This window comes from Falco punctatus (assembly GCF_963210335.1).
Source record: "Falco punctatus genome assembly, chromosome: 4".
NCBI lineage: Eukaryota > Metazoa > Chordata > Aves > Falconiformes > Falconidae > Falco > Falco punctatus.
In genome coordinates this window covers 35,081,966-35,106,306 of record NC_137583.1, presented here as the reverse complement: position 1 = coordinate 35,106,306, position 24,341 = coordinate 35,081,966, and the positions used below count along the sequence as shown (strand labels likewise).

At 43.2% G+C, this 24,341-nt stretch overlaps 1 protein-coding gene across 2 annotated transcripts in view; it reads left to right on the top strand.

Moving 5' to 3' along the window:
• Nucleotides 1-6,997: 6,997 nt before the first annotated feature.
• XYLT1 (xylosyltransferase 1) overlaps nt 6,998-24,341 on the top strand; it is a 202,894-nt gene continuing 185,550 nt past the window's right edge. For both annotated transcript variants that reach the window (XM_080386664.1, XM_080386663.1), the window contains exon 1: nt 6,998-7,336. In XM_080386664.1, coding sequence (XP_080242790.1) covers nt 7,109-7,336 — 228 coding nt within the window. In that variant the 5' untranslated portion in view covers nt 6,998-7,108. The remainder of the gene's footprint in view (nt 7,337-24,341) is intronic.

Here is a 24,341-nt window from a genome sequence, read left to right as displayed (position 1 = left end):
TCCTCTGGCTCCTCAGTCTCCTTAGGGCTTCCAGAACCCACCTTGTCTTTGAAAGATGGGAACTTGTTCCCTAGAGGAGTATGTTTGCTAGATTCTCAACAAACCTTGCATCTTTTGGTCCTATTTATGGAGTTCTTTTCATTGTGATGGAAGATCTGGGGCATAGACAAAAGGTGGTGCTTGAACCATTGAAAATGAGACTAATTCTTAAAGATTGTAAAAGAGAAATCACCTTTACCAAAATCTTCCCTGATTCAATAGCAAGTGTTTACAATGTGTTACCAGTTCTACAAATTCAAAACCTGTTAAAATCTCATGTAGTGTACAATGCAGTCATCTTTGCTTTCCATGGACTGATACCTTACTCCTCCAAAAACTCTATTTCTTTTAAGGCACATCAGATAACTTGTCTTAATACTTCCTTTTCTTGTAGCATCTAAATGATAGCCAGGCAGGCTTTTGTACCTGCTGTTGTTAATGCCTATCTAAATACAGAAGGATTAATGATAGTTATCAACCTTGTTTGCTTACATGTGTATAATTGTCTTTGGTTTATAATATCCTTGATAAGCCTGTGGTGTTGACAGACCAATTTCAGAGGTAAGCTGAAACACTTCTCAGCTAACTCGGCTGCTAGGAACTGCTGCAGGCTACCTGTTCTGTCCCTCTCTCCCAGGGGGAAACAGCATGACCACACCTCCCCTCTCCACTGGGCAACTTGATCCAAGGGTTTGGAGAATTTATGGAAAAGTTCAGCAAAATTTCACTGTCACACATGGGCATACAGTACCAGTTCCACCTAACACGCTGTCTTCTGTGGGACTACCCAGTGTGGTCAAGGGACATGATTGAATCAGGGGCAGGCAAACGGTCCGCTGAAGCTTCCAGTACTGGGTTTGATATAATATCATAAGCAATTTTCCTTGGCATAAAAAGTTGTATTAAATCAGTTACCACAAAATGGCCCAGTTTATGAAGAACAGCTACGCTGTTTTGTTAGATATTCTTTATAGCAAGCTTTGATATTCTTTATAGCAAGCTTTCATACCAATGAACTTGTGTAGTATCAGAAGGTTAAGAACAAAACTTTGTCTTTAATATACTGTATTTTTCAGTGTTAGGATAAATGAAAGAGTATTGAAATCCTCTTTAAAAAACTTGTTTCCTTTCTAATTATTGTTTCTGCAGCAAACAGTAGTGATGTCTTAAAGTTTAGACGCATGGAAAATGTTGCAGGTGACTAGAGGAAATAATATTTACATATACTTGACATTTATATGTTGTTGTAATAAGTGTTGTCTAATAACTGCTCTGTTGGTATTTTGAAAAACTGGCTGCTTATGCAAACACAATCTACAGTGTCACTCTGTGAAAAAAAGCTTGGTTTTTTTCTTCTTGTCCCCTTTGATTTTCCTTTTATAGGTACCACCTGTCTTTTTTCTATCAAGTGGAAAGAGGAAAAGGGGTGTGTGGGGGGTGTGTGTGTGTGAAGCAAAAGCAAAACCCAGAATGAAAGCCCAAGCCAAAGAATCCAGTTCCTTCTGCATCTAAACAAACTGCTATTTGCAACAGTCAGTAGCTGGTTCTAATTTAGATAATCCAAAGTAGGTCACCTTCATGAGTCTTCCAGACTTTCCAACTTAGTAACTCAGAAGGATAATAATACAATTTTTAGTTAATGAGAGAACATCAGAAAAAAAGAACTGCAGGAAGCTGTGAACTGCAGTTATCTCCTTACTGAAGACAGAATGCCGCATGGCAAGAACAGATGGGAAATCCTTCCGCGATTATCCTCAACCACTGGCTGAAAGAAAAAGCTGTCACAATACTGAGGGCTGTATATAAAGTACATTTACTACCAATGAGGGGAAATGTCATGTATAAGTTTATATATGCTACGAGATTAAAAAGGGATGCCTTAATGTGATGGTGAAGGGCATAATTCTTCCATTTTCCTTCACTTCCTGAAGTGGAGCATATGCCAAGGTCCTGAACTAAATTTATCTCTCAGAAGGAAGATGTAATGTAAATTCCACGTACATACTATTTATTTTATATAAATTTAACATAGAAATATACTGACTATACTGACCCAGAAGTGAAAAATAAGAATTATTTCTGTTGCTAATTTATGGATACTGTTACCAGAATGAAATGGTGTTAAAAATTTAGCTTTTGCATATACATTGACACCAGAGTTTGTGGTTGCAAACTATTAAGTGGCAAAATGGAACAAAGAGTGGATTAAGAATGGCTTGCTGCAATCTCACGTTTTACAAAACCACCAGAAAGGTGGTTTAAAGGCATTTCTTGCACACAATGGTCACATCTCCATTGACTATAGTTTTGCCAATGCCTGCTAAGAATGAACCTGGCTTTTAAAAATGACTTGGAGAATAGCTAGATGTAAAATAAGTATGTAGCAAGGAATCTTGGGGTTGTGTTTGTTTATGAAAAGAAGAGATGGAATAGTGAGAATTTGTGGTACAGTATACCTGAGCGGTGAAGAATGTATGTGTAAACCATAAAGTGACTGAATTGGAGAATATGGCATAAGTTAATGTTTTGCTCTTTCAGATTTGGCCAGTCAGACTGGGCCAGCCTCCTGGGGAAAAGGTCTGGGTCCTCCATATGCACAATGCTTTGTGAAGGTGATTAGGGGTGGTATGTTTTTCTGGCTAATGACAGAAGGAAAAGAAAAAGAAATAAAATTGCCACTTCTGGGGTGAAGCCCAAACTTCAAGAAGAAACCTCTACTGCTGCTGTGGATTACTCACAAAACACTGCTCATGCTTGTGGCCTGTTTTCAATCTTTTGTATTCCTGAGGTGCATTCCTTAGGTGCTATTGTTTTTTTGAAATCGTAAGAATATACACAGATTTGCTAATTGTTCTGGATTCTTCACAATTTTAAGATTGAGTATATTAGAGATACCAATCCTTAAACAAATCAGTTTGTTCCCACATATGCCTTTTCCCCCTTCACCCCGATAACATGTATCTGAAATCTAATTTTTGATGTGGTAGGGACATGACTGTTTTTAAGAAAAATGCAAATCTTCACTCTTAAATAACTTAGTCTTTCACTGATTACAGACTGTGCTTCTAAACCGCCTATGAGTCAGCCTGTGAGTTGGAGTTCAGATAAGCCTGTAGTGTTTGTTCAGCAGATGGACCATAAGCTCTTCAAAGTAGAGAAAAGGATACTGCTTATTAATATTGCTCTCAACTTCACTTATTTCTTTGTACAAAGTCTGGTTACTTGATGCAATTTTAGATTGTATCTACATTGTAAGGAGGAGGAAATGTATTTTTGTAACAGGATAGGTGAATATAGTGAAGTAGATCAGAGTTAAAATTTTGCTGGAATAGAGTCTTTTTTTACATCATTCTAAATAGCCAAGATTGATACCCACCTCCTCCCAAACACACCCAGGCTAAATTTACTATACCTATGCGGAGGTAAAAAATATTTAAGCTAATTATCTATTAGGATTTTAGGGCAAATCAACGAAGTCTCGTATTAGTTATCCTTGCTTAAAACACCATCTCTTTGACAGTTAAGTACAACCATGATAATATTTGTCTATGAAGAATCAAACCTGTTTTCTCTCTTCTATACTTTCTGCTAGATACTAATAGTCTCACATAACATGGGCAACATCAGGAATTTTCAGAGTGATAACTCTCTCAAATGTCCTCTGTGTAACCGAATTACATACTTTTTGATGCAACATAGCTCACTCGAGCTGCCATTATATATGAAAGTGATAGTAAGAAGATTCCATTTTATGGTTTTAGTTTTTATGTAATTTCTGAATTTAGTTTGTTCTTAGGATTTGTGTGGTTCTGTTTTTCAGATTTCTTTTTTTCCCCATCTTCAAATTCTCAAGAAGCTAAGCCTTGCCCTTTTTACTTTCCAGTTTGAATCTGCACAGGAAAAAATAATCAGTTAAATTATCTTCCTCCTTACTTCTATTTGGCCATTTTCTTTAGGAACAGAAGAAGGATGTTTTGAGCAGTTAGTGGTCATTGGTCATAGCACAGTTTTAAAAATGAATGCCATACCTACTTTCCTTTGGAAAGGACCCCCTTTCCAGATTTTACATAATCTCTATAAATACAGGGAAAGGAGGATGTTGTCAGAGAGGAAGCCTGCTCCTCTCTCCGCTCTGCTTTTTCACTCAGTGCAGAAGTGTCTCATGCTGAGGCTCCCACCCATATGCAGGGCTGACTTTACACTGAAGACTCAGATCATTATGGCCTATAAATTACTGTGGTTTGGAAACAAACCTTCTCTCCAGACGTGCTTTCAGTAGGACACATGTGAGACTGAGCATGCATTGCTGTTCCTCACTGCTTTATCAGTCACGGTAATTATATACAGAGATTAGGAAAATCCACAGACATTTTCCAGTATAAAAATTACCCCTGAAAATCTGGAGGAAGTTTTCCAATGGGTCATAAAAATTTTAAGGAACACGGATCACGATTTGGTCATAATTACCACTGTGCTCCTGTTATAGAGAGCAGTGTTGCCCTGTGCTAAAACACTGCCTGGTTTGAATGTTGCTTTTAGCCGTTTCAGGGCACCCATTTGAACGTGTCTCCCATTTCACAATAAGGTACGCAGGGTGAGAATCGGGCCCTGAGGTCCATGGCTCTTCAGAGCTCTTGATGATCTGTCCAAATTTGCTCTTTCTGGCTCCTTGAGCACCTCGTGCCCTTTAAAAGCCCGAGGGAAGGCTGCACGGGGCCACCACATGCTAAGACCACAACTTCCTTTGCAGAGGGCGGAGCTTAATCCCAAATGGAAGACACTTTTATCTAGTATTTGTCAGCAGATTTGCTGGAGTGTATTTATAATGCCCAATTATTTGACAATTTGGAATAAAAATTATCCATCCACTTCCTAAGCTGTGCAGACTCTGTCAGAATATTCAAAAACACTTTGAATCTTTGTCATTTTTTGGTTCAAACGGCTTACTTCCCTGTGCTGTGTGACCAGCAAATCTGATGCGTGTGCAACTGGTGCAGAAGCCTGGCACTGCTGAAATCTGTTACTGCGGGCTCTCTGTCCGTGAGGAGCACTTGCCGTCACCACAGATGGCAAAAATGGATGCTCTGCCATGGCATGAACGGAAGGTCAGGCAGATGATGCTCAGCCTTCACACAGAAGGAAGACTTCCTGTTCTGGTTTTCCTGGAGGTTACCAGCGATGTATTTTGATCTTTCTTTAGAGGCACCTTGAAGTCAGTGATCCTCTGACCACCACCCTTTTTGAAACTGCCTGTGGGTATTTGGGCCCAATTCAGATCTCACTATAAGTGAAGAGTAACTGCAGTGTGCTGATGGTTTTACACCGGGACAGAGTCACTATGAAGTGAGTGTGCAACATCAGAGGACAGTACAGGACCAAAGAGCCCAGGAACCGCCATGCATGGGACAACGCCTTGCTTGTTTTCTTGAGGATACAATTTCCCACTGGAGACTCAAAATTCATGTGTTAGGAACAACAGTTGATTTATTTTTAAAGTGGATTCTTCCATCAGATCGTGAGATTATTACTAAAAATTAGTTGTAATATGAGGAAGCCTGTTTGTCCGATCATGCACACCTCTGTAAAGCTACGTACTGGTGCAGTGCTTTTTACCACTAACATGCTGATTGCTTCATCTGCTTCTGTAACATTGCCACAAAAGACACCTCCCATGCAATTTTACTTGTGGCCTCACTGGATTGTGAAGAATATTCTTTGTTTTAAAGGATGCTTCTGAATCTTACTATGTATTTCATTGTTCTTCAGATCAGAAACCAAAGCACTTCCAACGCAAACAAAATCCTGCTGGTCTGTGCAGATCTTACTTGGCTATCACTTAGAAAAAGCAACTGTCCTTATCAGAAGATACTATTTTTCACCTTTGGTTTGTAAAGTGGAATTAGGCTTACAAAAAGAGACACTGTGCAGGCAGATTAAAAAAAAAACCTCCCAACTTCACTACTATAATCAGATAATGAGATCTTTCAGATTAGAAAGGCAATACCACTACGGGAGAAAAAGGCAGCTGAAGGCATCCCTTACGTACGGTTTTTGAGACACGGGGCATTTAATTGCAGTCACCTGGCGCCCGTGCCCGCCAGCCCGCAGGGCCGCGGAGGTGTTGCCCTGGCTCGCGGCCGCGCCCTGCTGAGGCCGAGCGCTGCCCGCAGCCCTTTGCCCGGGGAAGGGATCCCGCCCTGGGGGTCCAGACCACTTCTGCCCGTGCAACGCTTCGCGCTCGGTCGTGCGGGGGCGGCTGCCGGGCGGCGCCCCTTGCAGGGCGTGCTGCGGGGGGCGGCCTCGCCGAGCCGGGGGCGGGGCGGCAGCGGCACGCGCACGCACGCGGGGAGCCGCAGCGAGCGGCGGCTGCTCCTTCCGTGAGGGAGCGCGAGCCGCGCCGCCGGGGCGCTGCGGCCATTTTTAGCGCGGCCGGCGGGGGCGGGAGAAGCCCCGCTGGGGCGGCGGCGGCCAGGCGGGGAGAGAAATACAGAAAAGCGATGGGCGGGCGGCACGGCCCCCCAGGGCGGGAGCGGGCGCGAGGCGGCACCTGGCGGGAAGCGCAGCCCGCGCGCCAGCCCGCCAAGGTGCCGCCGCCCGCCTCGCGCCTGCCGCCCGCCGGCTCCCGCGCGGCCGCGCTCCCTCAGGGGGTGGCAGTCACCGCTCCCGCCTTCCCGCCCCCCGCGAGGCGCGGAGCCGCCCCGCCCCGGCCCCTTCCCCTCACGCAAGGGCCGGGGCTCGCCCGCCCGCCGGCGGCGGCAGCAGCGGCAGCAGCAGTAGCAGCCCCGCCGCCGCCCCCTCTCCTCCGCCCCAGCCCACCCTCCCTCTCCTCCTTCCTCTTCCTCCGCCGACCCCACCCCTCGCCCCGGGCTGGCCCGGCCGCGGGCTGCCGCGCCGCCAGGGCTCCCCGCCGGCTTCCCCGGCCCCACGCGCCGCGCACACCTCCTCCTCCGCCCGCCCCTGCCCACCCCCGCCCTCCTCCTGCTGACGTCTGGCCCTGCCCGGCTGAAAACTCCGCGCCGCGGCGGATGCGGCGACTCTCGGGAGCGCGGCGGCGGCAGCAGCAGCGAAGATGGTGGCCGCTCCGTGCGCCCGGCGGCTGGCGCGGCGCTCCCGCTCGGCGCTGGTGGCGGCGCTCACCGTGCTGCTCCTGCAGACCCTCCTCGTCTGGAATTTCACCTCCCTCGACGCCGGCGAGGAGCAGCGCGGCGGCGCCGGCCGCGGGAAGCGAGACCGCGGCGGAGATCAGCGGGCGCACCCGCAGCGCCGCGGACCCGCCGCCCCGCACGGCAAGGCGATGGTATGCGGGGGGCGGGAGGGGCGACGGTCGCGTCTCCCCGCGTTTCTCCGCGCTGCTGCCGAGGGGGCTGCCCGACGGGCGCGGGGGCCTGGGGGCGGGCGAGGCGCGGTGGCCCGGGGCTGCCGTGTCCCCCCGTGTCCCCCCCGCCGCCGCGCAGGTGCCGCCCGGTCCCGCCGCGTGGGCTCCTGCCCCCGGCCAAGGGCAGAGGGGCCGCGGCTGCGGGGCCGGGGCCTCTCCGCTCCCCGCTGCTCCCGGCACTTGCCCGCCGCCGTGTCGGCATCGCAACTTCGCGGGGAGCCGCCTGCCCCGTGCGTCCCCCAGGGCTTATTTTACTGTTACTTTATTTTTTCCACCTGAGAACCGCACAGGCGCTATTCTTTATTGCACAGCTCTAACAGGCCCAGTAGGTGACAGGCAATGAAATCTAATGCAATCATTTTATTAAACGCTAAAAACTCAAGGATACTGAAACGGTGCCCTCTCGCCGTGCCTCTTACCAATTTCTTTCGCAAACTCCTCAGTTTTCATTTAAAAGGCTCAGGCCTGGAGCCGCAAGGGGTTGCGAAGCTGGCCCTGTTGCCGGTGGCATTTCTGAATTTTCGGATAGGTGTGTGAAAAATCAAACGAACGGCGTTCTTGATAAATTAATGCAAACCGCAGAAATACGCGTTGGTGTGTACTGCCGGTATGTACAGTTCTTCAGCTCAAGAGTTGTAGTTTTAATTCAATTCTTTTAGGAGTAGGCTTGTGTTAAATGAGTGTTGCTGTTTAAAGTCGGCATGCATATTTCTGTCTGTTTCTGTATTTCTGTTTACATCTTGAAAGCAAGAGCAGGGGGCTCAGAGATGACTTGTCCTCATAAATGACTGTGGGTGTTTACTGGCCACAGAAGGGCTGCAGAGAACCATGCCCCAAGCACATGAGGGCTCTGACACTAACGTTTGGGACAACTTTTCTGAAAGGTACTATGTACCCATACAGTGTGTCCACATCCCGCTGTGCTTTCTATGTGTGAAAATCAAAATTCTTGCTTACTGAGTTCAGTTTTCCTCTCTACATGTACTCTTATCTTGGTACGTGCTGTGTACATCAATGTAACTGTTCAGGCTCTGCTGTTTCTCCTCAAGCACTCTGCCCTCTGCCTCTTTGTCTGTCTAGTCTTTTATTCTTTTGTCTTTCATTCTTCTCCAGCTTTTTTCCTTCATGGTCTCTCCAGCATGGGTTGTGGAAGGTCGGTGGGTGCTGGTACCCAGGCAGACAAGGGGGGCCGGGAGGGGGCAGGCTGCACCTGGGGCTCCAGCCCTGCTTCCCAGCTCACCAGGCTTTCTAGGAAATAAGCCTTTTTCTCTGGGCTCCGGGGCAGCTGTCAGAACGAGTAGTGTTAGCAATTGTCCTACAAACGTCCTGGCACCGCGTCTGGTTTGCACCCGGTGCATCAGGACAAACACTGAGTTTGGGGCCGAGAGCTAATTGTTTCTGTGCTGGTGACATGCGGGTGTACAACATGATTATTTTGATGCTGGCAGTAATGAATCATGCCTTTGTGCGTACAGATTTGATCAAAGACCTAAAGATGGAGCACTGGGGTTCCAAATAGAAAACATGTTTTAAAATACATGCTGAGTGTACCTATTTTCCCTTCGCTATCTAAAAGGCTAGTATGGATCATGCTAGGCTGTCCTGCAATGTCTGACATCGGTATTAGAAAAACGAACCAACAACACTCCAGACAAGTGGCAGCGTGCTTGACAAAGTGCTTTGTCAAAAGATGATTTGGCAATGCTTCTTCAAGGTGACTTTATTGTACTTGTGGCTTTGCTTAACCTACACACAGGGAAGTGGCCACCATCCTTAAAATTACTTTGTCGGAATACAAAACCCCACGCTTAAGCATCCGCCTACTGATTAAAATGTGTGCTTGGTGGAAAAATGATAGGGAAATGGGATTTGTGCAGACTTCTGCCTTAACAACCTGACAGCTTGCTTAAATTGGTAGGTGAAGCTCGCAGGCACTGCCGACGTGCAAATGATGATTTATCCAACCCTACCAATGTTGCCCATCTCTGAGGCAAACCTAGTTTTGATTTCAGACTCTGTTCATGAGGAAAATATCTGGTTAATGGAATTACACAATATGGAATTGCTGTACAAGAAGAAGTTTCTTTTTTAATGTTTTATAATGCTTTGTTTCCACCTTACAAGGCAATTTATGTAATGCCCAAGCAAAGTTATTATCCAAGTTTTCCATGGTTTGTGTATTGTTTTGCAACAGTTGGGGAAGATTTTGGACACAGCGCAGAAGATTGTGCTTCTCAAACCTATGTCTGAAAGTTGCCATGTACAGTGTTTTATTTACCTTGTTTTTATTTTGTCTCTGTGTACAAGACTGAAATGATTTTACTTTACTGAGCTGGGCCTAAGTTGTGTGAGGTTTTGGTAATTTGCGTCTGTGTGAAAAGAAGCATAATCCTTTGAACTAGGTGTTTAAGAGGTATTTAGATTTTTATTAAATGCTGTCAGATATGTGTAATAAGCACTTTCATTTGGAAAATGAAATAACAAGGTACCATAGCAAAAAACGTTGCCGCTGTACCTGTGCATAATTGAATACGAATTGCCAGCTTGGCAGGAAGAAGCAATTTTGAGTTGAGCTATTTTGCAACTGAAAATGCTTACTGTGCTGGGTCCCCTGGCCAGCTACATCTGGGGTTTGCATTACTCACAAGTAGTTTCCTGCAGTTGCTGGTTTAATTAAACCAGCTTATAGATATCTTTGAAGAAGTATGAACTGTATCGTTAGCAGCGACTTCAGCGGATACTTGCAACCATTTTTGCAGCTGTTCAGCACCCTTTGCACAAGTTTTATTCATTCAGCAAAACTCTAGTATCAAGAGCATGGAAGAATTAAGCTACCTTCCGAGAATGGGTTGATTTTTATGTAAGGGTCTTTATCTTTGAAAAGCATGCAACAGCTTTTTGTGAAAATACCAAAAGCATGCTGTTTAGTCTCAGGCTTTTTTAATGCAGCCTTTTAGTGATGTTGGAAGGGGCTTGTTGGTGGGTGTTGTGTGTTGGGAGCCCAAAGGGGAAAAGAAGGAATGCAAATCCCCATTTTTAGGGCAGCTGGTGATGAGAGGGATGTGACAGCAGAGCATCTGCTGTGGTCTGAGCTCACGTCCAGCACTGCACTGAGAGGCAGTTGTAGTGATGCGCTAACGTTACCCAGCTGTGGCCCCAGCCGTGGAATTAGGCGTTGAAGGCGATGTCTGTGGGTATGTAATGCTCCTTCGTGCCTTGTGGCACTGCTGGGTTTTCATTACTGCCTGTCTTGCCATAAAGCAAAAATGCCAGTGCATTGTTACTGTGTCAGATGAGTGAAATACAGCTCTTGCCTGCTGGTGTGGGATCAAAGCCTTTAGTCTGAAATTTTGTGTATTCAGTTTAAAGAAATGGCATTTTTCTTTCAGCATGAAGCTGTCAAAGGAACCAAGCATAACTGTCGATTGCTCAGAATGTTCAGAACTGTAAAATGAAGATAAACTGTTGTATGTTTGGGGACACTGAGGATTATCTGTTTTAACTCCATGCAAAAGTTAAGCTGGGGAGGACAGTCCTGAGGATCACTAGTGCCCTTCCTTGTTTTCATTTCTGTAGTAGGAAATGTAGTATACTCTCCTGGGAACATGGAGTGAGGTTGGGTCCGCTGCTTTTCCATGTGTTGGTCAGCTGAACGTGTTCAAGCAGGTTATATTTCTTGCTTGTTCCTTCTTGTCCTTTTTCCTTCCTTGTCACCTCCTAGTGATGCATGCTGTGCTCCACCAGGTTAAAGGTGCAAGAATCCAAAAGTTATGATCTGTGCCTAAACTGTAACACCTGTTGATTACTGAAACTAGGGAAGGTGTCCAGCTGCCACTTACTCAACACTAAGTTAAAAACCCTGTGATTAGTTGTTGTAACTCTGTAATGCTGGAGAAAACTAGGAGAGTCATACAGCAAAAAAAACCCAGGAAACTTTACTCCACTTCCTCTAAAGTCCACCCATCAAATATTTCCCCCCCGCCTTTTCCAAATGCTTCTCCAAAGTAAGAACAGTGTGGAGTTCACCTTGCGTATCAAGCAGAAGCTTGGTGCTTTTTCAGGTTTGGAAATAATTTTCTTTTGAAGTCTGTTTGCCCCTGTAATGTTGAGATTCTGCAGATGAATTCCCAGTGCTGTTTTGTCAGAAACAAATACACAACTCAGACTTACCGTCTGCTGAGCATCAGTGCGTTAGCTGTGTGGGAGGCATGTAAGTGAGTTTCTGCGTGGCATGCAGGTTTCAGTATAGCACCTGCATTAAAGCATAGCTTTGTGCTGGCGTGGTAGCAAGGTGGCATCAAAGGAGAGAGCTTCTGCTTTGGGCAAGGAACTGGGTGTTGTGGTTCAACCCCAGCTGGCAACTACGTACTGTGCAGCTGCTCACTCACTCCCCCCAGCCCCAGCAGGGTGGGGAGGAGAATCAGGCAAATGGTAAAATGTGAGAGTTGAGATAAGAACAGTTTAATAATTGAAATAAAAATAATTGTAATGAAAAGGAGAGAGAAGGGGGGAGGAGTAAAATCCAAAGAGAAAGGGGGGAAAAAAAACCCCAAGACAAGTGGTGCACAACACAGTTGCTCATGACCTGCTGACCGATGCCCAGCCAGTCTCCCAGCAGTGATCGGCCTCTGCCAGCCAACTCCCCCCAGCTTATATACTGAGCGTGATGTTCTGTGGTATGGAATGTCCCTTTGGCTAGTTCAGGTCAGCTGTCCTGGCAGTATCCTCACCCAGTTTCTTGTACCCCTTCAGCCTTCTTGCTGGTAGGGCCTAAAAAATCCTTAATATTTTTTATATTATATATAATATATAATAAAAATACTAATACCTTAGTATAAATGGTACTTAACAACAACTAAAAACATTACTGTGTTATCAGTATATATATTATATATAATATATAATAAAAATACTAATACCTTAGTATAAATGGTACTTAACACACTAATGTTTTTAGTTGTTGTTATCAGAATTCTCATACTAAACCCAAAACACATGGGTGTGCCAGCTACTGAGAAGAAAATTGACTCTGTCCCAGCTGAAATCAGGACAGATTCACTGTAGTCACTGGGAGTTTACTCTACCATGTTGCACCTAAGCATAAAATAATCTGTTAAACTCTGGAAAACAAAACAAATTTCAAGAAAAAATAATTCGCCCCTAATTTATACTTTTTGCTAGTATCAGTGAATGTATGGTTTCCATATATGATGACACAACCAGGTGGTACCTACTTAAACATCTTCCCCTCCAAGTAGCTTGTTGGTGTAGACATGTGGCCTTGGTAATTTCACCTCCGAACACAAGAAATGAGGGGAAAAAAGGTTTTCAGAAAAATTTCCAGACCTGAAAGGTGCAGTGGAGCTTAATGGGAGCTAATAGTTCGTGTGTTCAACTTCAGCCCAGTGCGAATCAAGCTCTGGAAACTGGGTCCTCACTCGTTTTAGTACACCTGCTGGTCTCAGTCAAACAGCTTAGTTAAGGTACCTTAGGTCATGAAGATAATTAATGGCATCAAGCTCATATGTGGCCAAAGATTTGTTAGAGAATGGGTCCACAGTACTGACTTGACCATTAAGTACAGTTTTGCTTGTTAACAGAGGCTTAATCACATTGCAGTACAACTTTAATAACAGTTGAGAAGGAGAATGGAGACAATTAATCATTTTGTAATGGGAAAGGGAGGAGACAATACATCTGCAGCTAGAAGCTGCATAACGATTTTTACGAAGTCTTAGCACTTAACAAGGCACATGTTAATAAAACAAACAAATCTTTTCAGTAACAGAGAACTAATGTATGCATTATTTAAGAAGAGTATTAGAACCAGATTAGATTGATGGACTTCTGCAGCAGTTACCTCGTTAAGCATCTTCTTAGTGGGGATGTGGGAAGGTATTATATGAAATGGATGTGTGTTAATTGGTTATGCCATCGGAAGTCTTTTTCAGGCCACTGGTGTATTTTTGTTGTGCTCTTTTTTTTATTCTTTTAATGTATGATGGGATTTTGCAGATGTTCCCTTTGAAATAGAAACATTTTCGTTTTTTAGCAAGAGAAGACCAGCTGTTGTACAGGAGACATACAAATCCCATTTACTTCTTGTCAGCTATTGCAAAATGGGTACTTTTTGTGTAAAAGGCCCTCATTACCTGCCACATCCCAGCTGTATTGAGAAATATTTTTCAAAATATTTTTTCACTTCAGCATTGAAAGTCCACGATATATCACACAGCATCTTATTAATGCTTAGTGAAGGGAGAGGGGTACAATGAAAGCACGAGGTGAACTTCATTTGTAGGAACAGTCCAATTATATAAGCTCAAGGATTATTTTAATCAAATACTTCCTGATTTTTCTTTACAGTGTTAAAATTGGGTCTGGCACTTCACTGGAGCTTTTACAGTCACTCTTTAAATGGGATACAATGTTCTGTATTTTTTGTTCAAATTTTGGCTGATGGGGTGTCTGATTTGAGCAGATGCAGGAGCATCCCTGCATGGATACTTGAGGGGTGCATCAGTGCTGGTGTGTGTGACTGCTTGTGTTAGTGCAGTTTATAAGGAGCAGCATTTTCAAGTGTTTGAGTCTAAAAATCAGAATTGGTCCCTCTTTATTTTTTTTATTTTTTAAGTAAAGGTAGGCCTTTGATGCTGTGCCACAGAGTATGTTTTGAACAGGGGAGTGCTCTGTGGGAGCAGGGAAATTCACAGTCCTGGTTGCCTTGTCCCATCAGTAACCTCATGACATTTGTAGCAAAGCATTTAAAGCCACACAGCTAAAAGCAACAGGTAGTTTTGGGGTTTTCAGTTATTGGCTGTCTAGACTAGCCCTCTTTTTTTTTTTTTTTTCTGATAATTGGGGGGGGTGTGGTGATTTGGGTTTGGGTTTGTTTTTTTTTTTCTCTCCAGAGGAGCCAAGCCCTGGCAGGTTCCAACTTTTCCAACTTTATTTGTCCCTTTCAGTTTGGTGCTGCTGATTACAGCTGTCCCCTTTTGAGCACTTAAGCCCAGGCTGAATCTCACAAACACTGGGGTGCTAAATTCTGGCAGTCTGAGGCTTTCTAATGAATGGAGAGGGGTGAGTGCTTCTGGAAGGCAACACAGCTTGCTTGAGGTCTGAACCTCTGCAAAAGTCTGCTCCCCTGCGCCTGCAAGGGAGGGGTGCCGTGGTGGTGATGCTCAGATACCTGCCATGCCGTTGAAGGAATCCGTTCCTTCACATGCCGGGTCTGGTGTTTCTCTTCCCCAATATGCAAAGCATGCTTAATTAACTTTTCCCATCTTTCATGGAAGTGGTGTGGGTTTGAAGTAATCAGTCCTTGTGAAATAGTTTGAGATCTTCAGCAAAGACTGGGACCAGCTTATCAGCTGCCATGTGTTGGCATAGCTCCATTAAAGTCAGTACAGACCAGCTGAGGATTCTGGACCTGCAAATGTAATTATTGCTATAATAATAGTGTCAAACAAGTAATCATTATTTTTACTCTCTCTTTTCATTTCAAAATGAGAAAATGATTTCCTCTTGGATCAATCAAAGTAATTTAGGTTATGCACAATAATGGTCTACATGGAAATATAATTATTATTCATTTGTATGGCACCATCTGGGCACTAGAAGCTTTACAGACACATGTGAGGAAAGGTCCCTGCCTTGAAGAGCTTACAGGCTGAATAGCAAGTATAGCTACTAGCACCTAAAAAGAGCCAAGAGTGTAGCTTGTGCAGTGCTACTACCATCAGGGACCTGTTCAGCACGGGACTTCCACAAACTCTTCTTCGGTGATTTCCACTCACCAGTCAGAATTTCTCTGTGATTGGCACTATACAGCCTAAGGATAGGATGAGTCAAAGAGTTGATTAGCATGGATGGATCAAGAAAGAAATCAGCAAGAGGTTAGTATTGTAAATTGGCAACCCAGCTCTTTTCAGGCAAGTAAAGGAGATTTTTAGGTTTCACTTGGAAACAGAAAATGGTCTCGATGCCTTGTGGACCTGTGCCCGCTATGGAGTTACTCCCAAGCTGTACATCAGATTCAGGACTGAATGCTTTACGGAGTTTGAGTATGAGCTAGAAGTGAAGAGACCAGACTTTCTAATTGTGTGGATATAAAAACTGAGCAACATGTAGCATTGCTTAACCTTGTATATGGTGTAACCTTTCTGAGTTCATTCTTTTATGTGATGAACCAAAAAGGTCAGTGCAGGACGCTTAAATCACGTGACTTTTATTTTTAGAGATGATTAGAGGATTCCTCCAAGGGATGAATTATTTATAGCAAGTCTATAATTGGTTTCTTTTTTTCTGTGGTAATGAAATTAAACTTCATGATAAATGAATATCAGTTTAGTAAAAAAAATAGCTAAAAAAGATTTCACACTAGTGTGTGGTTGACGCTGAGGTCAGATCTTGAATGCTTCCCACGTGTATTTTGTTTCCAAGCTACTGCTCTCTTGCTGTTCTGTTATATTATTAGAGTGTAAGTGGGATGCTTATTTAAAACAATTCTACAGAGCTGAATGACACTGCAAACTTTAGTTTAACTTGGATTTGGTTGAATGAGTCATGGACACTCATTTTTACTTCATACTGCAGCCTTTGCTTGCCCTGCAGATATACTTTCTTTTTTGGTTATGCTGGTGGAGTCTGAGTATTTTTCTTAGAATTGATGTTATTTGCTGACTTTTCTTAACAGTGAGTTTTGAATTTCATGCTCTCTGAAATTCTGAGAGGTCTTTTGTTCTTAAAACTCAGCCTGTTTGTAGTTAGCTTTGTTCTTTGTAATGGCACTCTTTGATTTGGGAGGACATGTGGTTCCATTAGAATGTCATCTTTGAAAGAAAAAGTGATGGAGGTTGTGGCTGTACTGACTAAAGTGAAACGAGTTCCTTGAAACTATGTCCGGCCCATTGACCCTTACTTAAGAGATGGACAGACAAACTTGAAAAATGATATCTCCGTGAAAATTTTTGCTTCTTCAGAAACATACAACTGCATATTGGAGAGGCAGGTGGAGTCCTTGTGTCACATGTTATATCTGTAAACTTCATGAGGTGACAACTGGCCACCCTTGATGAAGAGCCCCACAGCTGCCAGTATTAGTTATCTTTTTAACTGAGGAACTTTTTCCTCAATCTGGCAGCATACCTGGAGCTGTACCTAGCTAAATGGCCATTTGCTAATTATGAAAATTTAAACTGGACTTCTGCATAGAAATGAGTGTTACCAGACATCTGGATTGGGGTCATCTTGAACAAGCATGTGAAGAGAAAATTATCTACTATCAAGCTAATGTTACCTGGTAGGAAAAAATACTCTGATGAAATATAGCAACTTGTTGCCTGCAGAGGTCCACATTTGGGTAGCTGGGGATAAATCTAGGCACCTAACTATACAGACTTAGATGCTTACAGGCTAGCTTATGCCCTTAAAACTTTCTGTGGATGACTGACACATGTTTAAATATGTAAAAACAGATTCAGTTGGCTACCTTAAGATGTCTAAGTTCAGTGACTTGGCCTACAGCTTGTAAAAACCAAGCAAACAAGCAGAAGAGGAATAAATGTAGTAAACAAAGCTGTTAGTGTGTGTATACCAGGAGAATAATAATACTTTGCACAGCTACTGTGCCTCAAATTGCTTATGCTTTGGCATTCACTTGAATTGAGTTTAGTCACTCAGTTGCATAAATAGAAACTTGGAGGTGCCGTCTGCTAGCAGCATACATGGAGCGGTACCTCAGCAATGAACGAGCTTTTTGGCAGTCTTACAAGAAAAGATGTGCAAGTCTTCAGTGCAATATTTTGATAAGTCATTGGTGCTAATTAAAATAATAATTACGGTGATAATTATAACTGTAGTTGGCTCTGACTGAGCTGCTGACTGAGTAGGGGGTGGCAGGAGGAGGATTATGAAATATTCGCATAAAACCATCCAAATACTGTTGTCTTAGCTATGTGCACACGGATGAGGACATTCGTGTCTGTATTTCTGGCATGTCATGTGCCAGTACATGGCAGCGCCCATGCGCTGCGTGGCTCCCCATATGAAAGAGCTAGAGATTCCCGCACAGTCTGCCTTACAGGCTGATTGTCGTCCCTGTGTTCGTGTCTCTAATAACAGAGATATGATGAAAATAGGTGATAGCATTTTACAGTGGTAAAGTGGTGTAATAAGCTCGTGGCTGTCTGGCTTTCTGTAGTTATCACTGTGGCGTTTGCTGTGTCTGCGACTTCATGGCAAGACTGTGTCATCTTGTTCCAAAAGCCTGGGTCAGGCCCTGATAACACTGAAACCAAAGGAAGGTTTCCATTAGCAGGTAGCGCTCTAGCTGTGATGACACTTCCCTGAGCCTTTCTAATCTAATTCGGTATTAAACATTTACACTAGCAGGGCTGCCACTGCATGACCTCCTGTGCTAAGTGACTGTAAGTGATTAATGACTGTTTATTAGAAAAAGATGGTCTCAAACTTGCTCATTTTCCAGACAGCGTAAACAGTGATTTCCCCTTCTCACCCCCAAGCCCCAGTTACAGACTGTGATATTTTTCTGTCTGGTTTCTTTTGAAGTAGACTTTTCTCACCCCAGGATATCTAAGAAAAGCAACCACCACTGGCCATGGCCTGCCCCCCAGTGTGAAGCTGCAATGGGAATCTGGAGTGTGAGTTTTGGGATGATTGTTCCCTCTGTTTTGGGCTTCAGCAAAATGCCCCGTGAAATGGGCAGGAGAGTTCAGGTGTTACATTGCAGGAGAATCTTCTGTATGGGGTAGAACAGAAAGTTAGAGGACGGTAGTAAAGCTCTGTGGGGCCTCTGGGAGCACAACCAGTTTAAAAACTGGATAAATCTAAATGCATTTATTGCAATTTCAGAGCACAGGAACTTTCCAGAAGTGAATCTCATGAGTGCTCGTTTTGAGATGTAGTTGATGCAGAGAAAGAACAAGATTTATTTGGGGGTTTGGGTAGGTTCACGTAGCCCAGGACTTTGGTTCTGCAGTTGCTGTGGGATCCAGATGCACATATTCCACAGAGCAGAATTTGACCCAAAGGTATTTTATGTGAAAGATAGGTTATAGGTTTTTTTTGCCTTTATACAACCAAATATATGAGTAAAAAGTGCTTTGCTAGAGTTCAGACAAGTTTGACACAATTATTTAAGGTGGGTTGGGTTTTGTCCATTTTAATACCATCGCCAGTCTGTCAGACTGAACAACAATCTCATGCTGTCAGAATGTTATGAATAGAATATTTTATTCTGTAGTTTAAGTCCTTTAGAGGGTTTTCACTTTCTAGTTGCGGTGGTGTAAATTTGCAATAATTCTCATATGAAGAACCTGTGAATGAATGTTAATTGCAGAGGAAAATAAGGGTCTCCCAGCTCAAATGGTTCTTCAGGGTCTCTGTATCTGGACAATGTGGACACCTCCACAACTGATGGAGCATTGTGTTGCTTTTGAAGTGTCATTTTGAATTTGTAATGAGCATTCAACCATCATGTAGTATGTTCTAGATGCTTTCTGTTTCAGGAGCGTGTGTCACTTGGAAGGGGTAAGTGAAGGGAAGCCCTTGAATTTCATACTGTTCTGGATTCAACGTCAGGGTTATGTTTCCAGTTCAGTTACCAGACGTAGCCAGGCTTTGATCTGGAGTCTGTCACCTGAACAAACCTCTTCAGTGCTTTAAAGCCTTTGGTAGTCGATGAGCAAGGTGATATTTGTTTTGCTTGTTAGTAAATGTTTTATTTTGTTGTTAGTTTTAACATAGTCTTGTATATTAACTTCTTCCTCCTTGAACAACTCACTCCTGTTTCTGGTTATCTCAGTAGCTGCAGGGGCTGCTTCAAGCTCTGGTTTGAAGTCACCGGGGCTTATGGTGTTGACTTCAGTAGCTCGACTGGGACTGTGTTGGCAGCACACCTGCTTAAGAGGTGGATTAATGTAATTGGAGAGGAAAATAATTGAGATCTATGTTAGACACTTGGTAAATAGTAACTCTGTTATGGTACGTTGTTTCTACTTTGAATAAATTGGTGTGGTTTTGTTTTCCTCGCTGTCTTTGATAAGCTTGTTTTCTTCCTAACTTGTAGTTGTCCAGTTTGAAAGACTGTTTCCTATTTGCTTAAAATAAACACTTCTGCAGCCTTTGCCTGTTTTGCACTGCCTGCAGACAGCAAAATGTAACCTCAAATGTTTAAATCTGTTGCTATGATTAGGATGGTAGTTCCGTAGCAACGTAGAGGTGCTACAGGAGTCTGAATCATCTCTGTAGTAGAGAGTTGATGGTTTGGTGGTTTTTGGTTCCCTTCCCCACCCTCCCAGTTTACTAGGGTTAAATGTACTCAGGGCTCTATTTTTGCAGTTCTGAAGTGAACAGAGGCATGCATGCATGCATACCTGTATTCCATGGTGGTCAAATATTTGTGAATCTCAGTGCCAATTAATGTGAGCGAGAGTTGCCCATTTGGGTGATTTGGCCAGGATTTTCCAGACTGCCTCTTCCCTTGACATATTTTGCTTTGCAGTATCCAATTTAAATGAGCCTAGGACTTGGCAAGGCAACACTTTCTCAATTTTATGCTCTTCTACTAGCCAGTCACTTTTGAAAATCTTCACATTTAATGTTAGTTCAGACCTTGATCATGATCCTATGTGTGATGTGTGAGGGACTAGGTACAGGACTAATTTTGAAACACTTTTGCCAACTATTTAGTTGTAGCAGTAGTATCTTTTTCAGTGTACTCACATGTTTGCTATAGGGTGAAGACAAGTTATGCCAGGGGAAGTTTAGACTGGATATTAGGAAAAATTTCTTCGTGGAAGGAGTAGTCAAACATTGGAACAGGCTGCCCAGGGAGTTGGTGGAACCACCGTCTCTGGATGTGTTTAAAAAACATACAGATGCGGTGCTTAGGAACATGGTTTAGTGATGACTTGGCAGTCCTGGGTTAATGATTGGACTTGATCTCAAAGGTCTTTTCCAACCTATATGGTTCTATAATTCTTCAGAGCTACCAAGTATCTCCACTAGGAGCTGGAGCGCAGACTCAAGTGTAAAATGAGGCAAGAATAGTCTCATGAATATGTTTATGTTAGGGTTTTTTGTGTCACTCTTTTATATTCATTTAAGTTTTTAAACTGAAAAGGGTCTTCAAATAAAGGTTGTTCTGTTGTGCTAAAGTGTTCTATGATATTAAAAAAAAGTATTTAATAGCAACACTTCTTTAAGTGGGTTTTATAAATATTGGTTCTCTAAAACTGGTGTAAATCTGATATGATTATTTTTGTTAGGCAGTAACTTAAAACCAAAATAAGCTATGACGTTCTTTTAACTCTTCATTCCTGTTCTGTGTTCTGAATGGAGATTACCCATTACAGGAGAGATTAATGGGGCTGGACAGGTACAGCTTGAGTTCCTGCATGTTTCTGTTGGCAGTGGTGGAATTATTTAACAATTGCTGCTTATTTTTAGTATTTTTAGGAGTGTTGAAACTTGTAATTCATTATTTTTTTTTTTCTCAAAGGCCCTTAGTATTCTGCTGGCCTTGTTGGGTCTCTTTCTAAGTTGAGCAATGTTCATGATTTCATCCCATTCTGAATTACTAAAGATGTTCATGCAGGAGGACTGCAGTCATGAGTTTTGCATTATGTTTGATGCATGAAAATACAGTGTTGATGGAAGGTGCATTAAATTCCATCTGTGTTGCATTCTGCTTTACTTCTGATACTATCAGTCAGCTTTTAAAGGTCATATGCTTCAGTAAGTGTTTATTGGTGGGCTGCTTTGTGCCAGATTTGAAAGGAATGTAAAATGCCTGCTTTGTATTCAAGTGGGTTACCTGTGTTAGAATTTAATTTAAATGTATTGATCCCTACTTAAGGAGATACCCAAATTACTCTTACATGGTGGTCTGCCTGGGGATCAGCCAGCACTAGGTTAAACTGCGAACATCTGTGTTGAAGGACTGTTGTATTCTGATCAGCTTCTACGGCGTGTCAGTTTTAACAGTGTTTTTAATGGTTGGATTGATGATCTTAAGGGTCTTCCAATCTAAATGATTCTATAAGTCTAACTTGGATGAAAAAATAAAACAAAACCACAGGGTCTAGAAGAAAGGTGCTGTGTCTGAGGCTATGTGGCAGCAACTGGATGTGGATTCAACTCCCAGCTTTACAGGATGCTGCTTGTGTGGCCTTCTTGTGGAGGAGGAAAATACAGGGCTGGCTGTCTCTGCTTCTCGTTAGTCAAACAGAAGGACCAAGTCAGTGGATAGCGGACCTTGCTTGTGTGTACTGCTTCCTGACAGACTACAAACACATGTACTGAAGCTGCACTGGGAGGTCACATTTGCCAAATATCCTTGTCTGATTATTTTTCTTTTTGGAAAAGTGACTCTCCTGGATAGACTAGACAACCAATGGAATTTTTGAGGTTTTTAAGGGCATTCATAACCTGAGAAGTGTCTCACTGGGGAATACAGAAAGGAAGGTGTATTTGAAGAAAGGCAGATGATGTTTTTTTTTCTACAGTATCTGTTGGTCATTACTGTGACTAAGGACACTGCATAGATGTAAATCACTGTGACTAATTCTTACTCCAATACCAGTGCAGAAAGCAGCTGTTTTACACAGCTTATGCATGTTAGGCACATGCAGGTCTCCCAGAAACCGGCAAGTTCTTATCTTTATTTCAGTTTCAGAGTCTTGAATTTGTTTGAGAAAAGAAACAAACAACCCGGCTGTTGACAAAACAGTTGCTAGCCCTTAACCTATCCAGGTGGGTTGTGTAGCATCTTTCCTGCCATAAGCGAAGAGTCCCTCTTGCTTCAGCTGTCTGATAGACTCTGGTTTGGTGGGATGGATGGTCCAGGGCGGGACAGTGTGGTAAACGTGCCAGTTAGCTTTTGTTACTAGTTGTAACAAAACTAGGGTTTTGTTACAACAAAGCAAAGTTGGGGTTGTGCCTGGCTTGCCTTGCAGCAGCTGTTTCTGTTTCAGAGCAGTTGGTGGGAGGGAACCCATTTTATCTTCTTTCTGCTACATCTGTAATCAGGATAATTTTTCTGTGAGCTGCACACATCTGTGACCTAAAACCTGTGCTCAGCCTGGAGGTAGTCAATGGAAGGTGACGTTTCCCACAGCCTGGTGTTCACTTGCCATTAGTAGAAGCTTGTGCTGCTTCACTCTTGCACATTTTATTTGTAAGAAATCAATCCTGATGTTTATGAAGTCCTTTGGTTTGCACATCAACATAAATATGAGTATCTTCTGAATACACCTAATGTACTGCAAGCCTAATATTTCTAGTAGGATTACCGATCTCCTGAAGTATTCCTTTTGTGTGTGTGTGTGTGAAGGGGAAAAAAACCCAACAAACATATCCAAAATACTTCAACCATTCCAGCTGCTGAATTGTGAGCGCTAAGTCCTTGAGAAGAAGCTTTTCTATTATCCCTAATGCTCTGAAGCTAGCTGAATAAACAAAATGAACACAGATGTTTCCTCGCTGGTGATATGGTTCATAAGACTATACCACTAAAGGCATTACTCAGCTGCAACTTGAACTTGTGTGCAGAAATCTGTTGACCAAACAATTCAGCCTTACTCAAGAAAACTTCCTGCAAAGTTGAATAGGCTTGCTGAGTAACACTTTTTGTGTTGGCAGTTTATTAACCACTTAATGAATTACCCAGAAGTGTTTAAATTAGTCAAAAAGCTGTTTTCTTACCACATGGAGATGCTGCGAGGAGACTGTGATGTGCTGCTGAGGTTGTGCCCTGTTCCTGGAAGAATGGGCTGAACCGTGTGGAACAGGCATTTGCCTGCGGTTCTGGGGAGCTGCTATTGGCTCATACTCGAGTGGAAACAGAATCAAAATCCGTACTGTACAGAAGCCCTTTACGGGTGTTTTAATTCTGGCTAAACTGTGGTTACACCAATTTTAACAATTTGGTAAGAGAATTCTTCACATAATGAAAGAGGAACAACTACAAATTGGTTGCAGTCTGTATTTAGTAAAAAAAGCAACCCTTTGCTGTTACACTGCTCAGGCTTTTTTAACTCTTTCTTTTTCCAATTATTTTCCTTGTTAGGGCAATTTTTTTCAAGATTCAGATATAAAGGTTTATAGAACAGAGTTTGGTGTAGGTAGAGGGGGGAAACCAGTAACAATGCCCAGTTCTTCAGTGACCCTGAGCCACAGTGGTGGAGTCTGCCCTGGGAGCAGAATGTGATTCCAAGGTGACCTGATCTTAGACAGCTTTCACAGCTTGCCTATAGGCGAGGTCACGGTTTGAACTGTGGAGTAGCTCTACATTAAGGCATTAAGGCAAACTTGAGAAATCTGAGCACTTACACCCTGCTTGTCGTTACAGGATCTGCTATTGTGTTTAAAAACATAATCATAAAAAAGGAGTGTGTTCTTGGTGCCTGTGTCTGAAGACTTGTAGTAATTATTTCAGACTATGTATTTCAGGGATTTTAGAGGTATCAGTTACTATTGGAAGGAAGATAACTTTAGTCATCTAGCTCATGAATTGTTAGAAACAACCTGTGTGGGATGATACTGTCTCAGAGCTGCTGATTTCTGTTACTACTCTATAAACTCCTGCTTCTTCTTGGTACCTCTCTTGGTTGTGGCTCTTATCCCCAGCTCCCTTTTCATTGAAAACTTACTTTATTCCCCCATCAGGCTGAGCTGGCTGTCGCTGCTGTTTCTGTTAGCCCAAGGCAGTGACACATGAAAGCATTCAGCTGCGTGTTCAGTTGCTGCACGGTGGCATGGCTGCTTCCCAGGGCCCACATGTGTGACCGATTGTACGAGGCTGTCCAGCCCTTTGCCAGAGTTGTATCAAAAATGCTGGAGGCTTGAACTTAAGTCACCCCTCATCCCACACAACACATCTGATTCACCTGCAGCACAACTCATC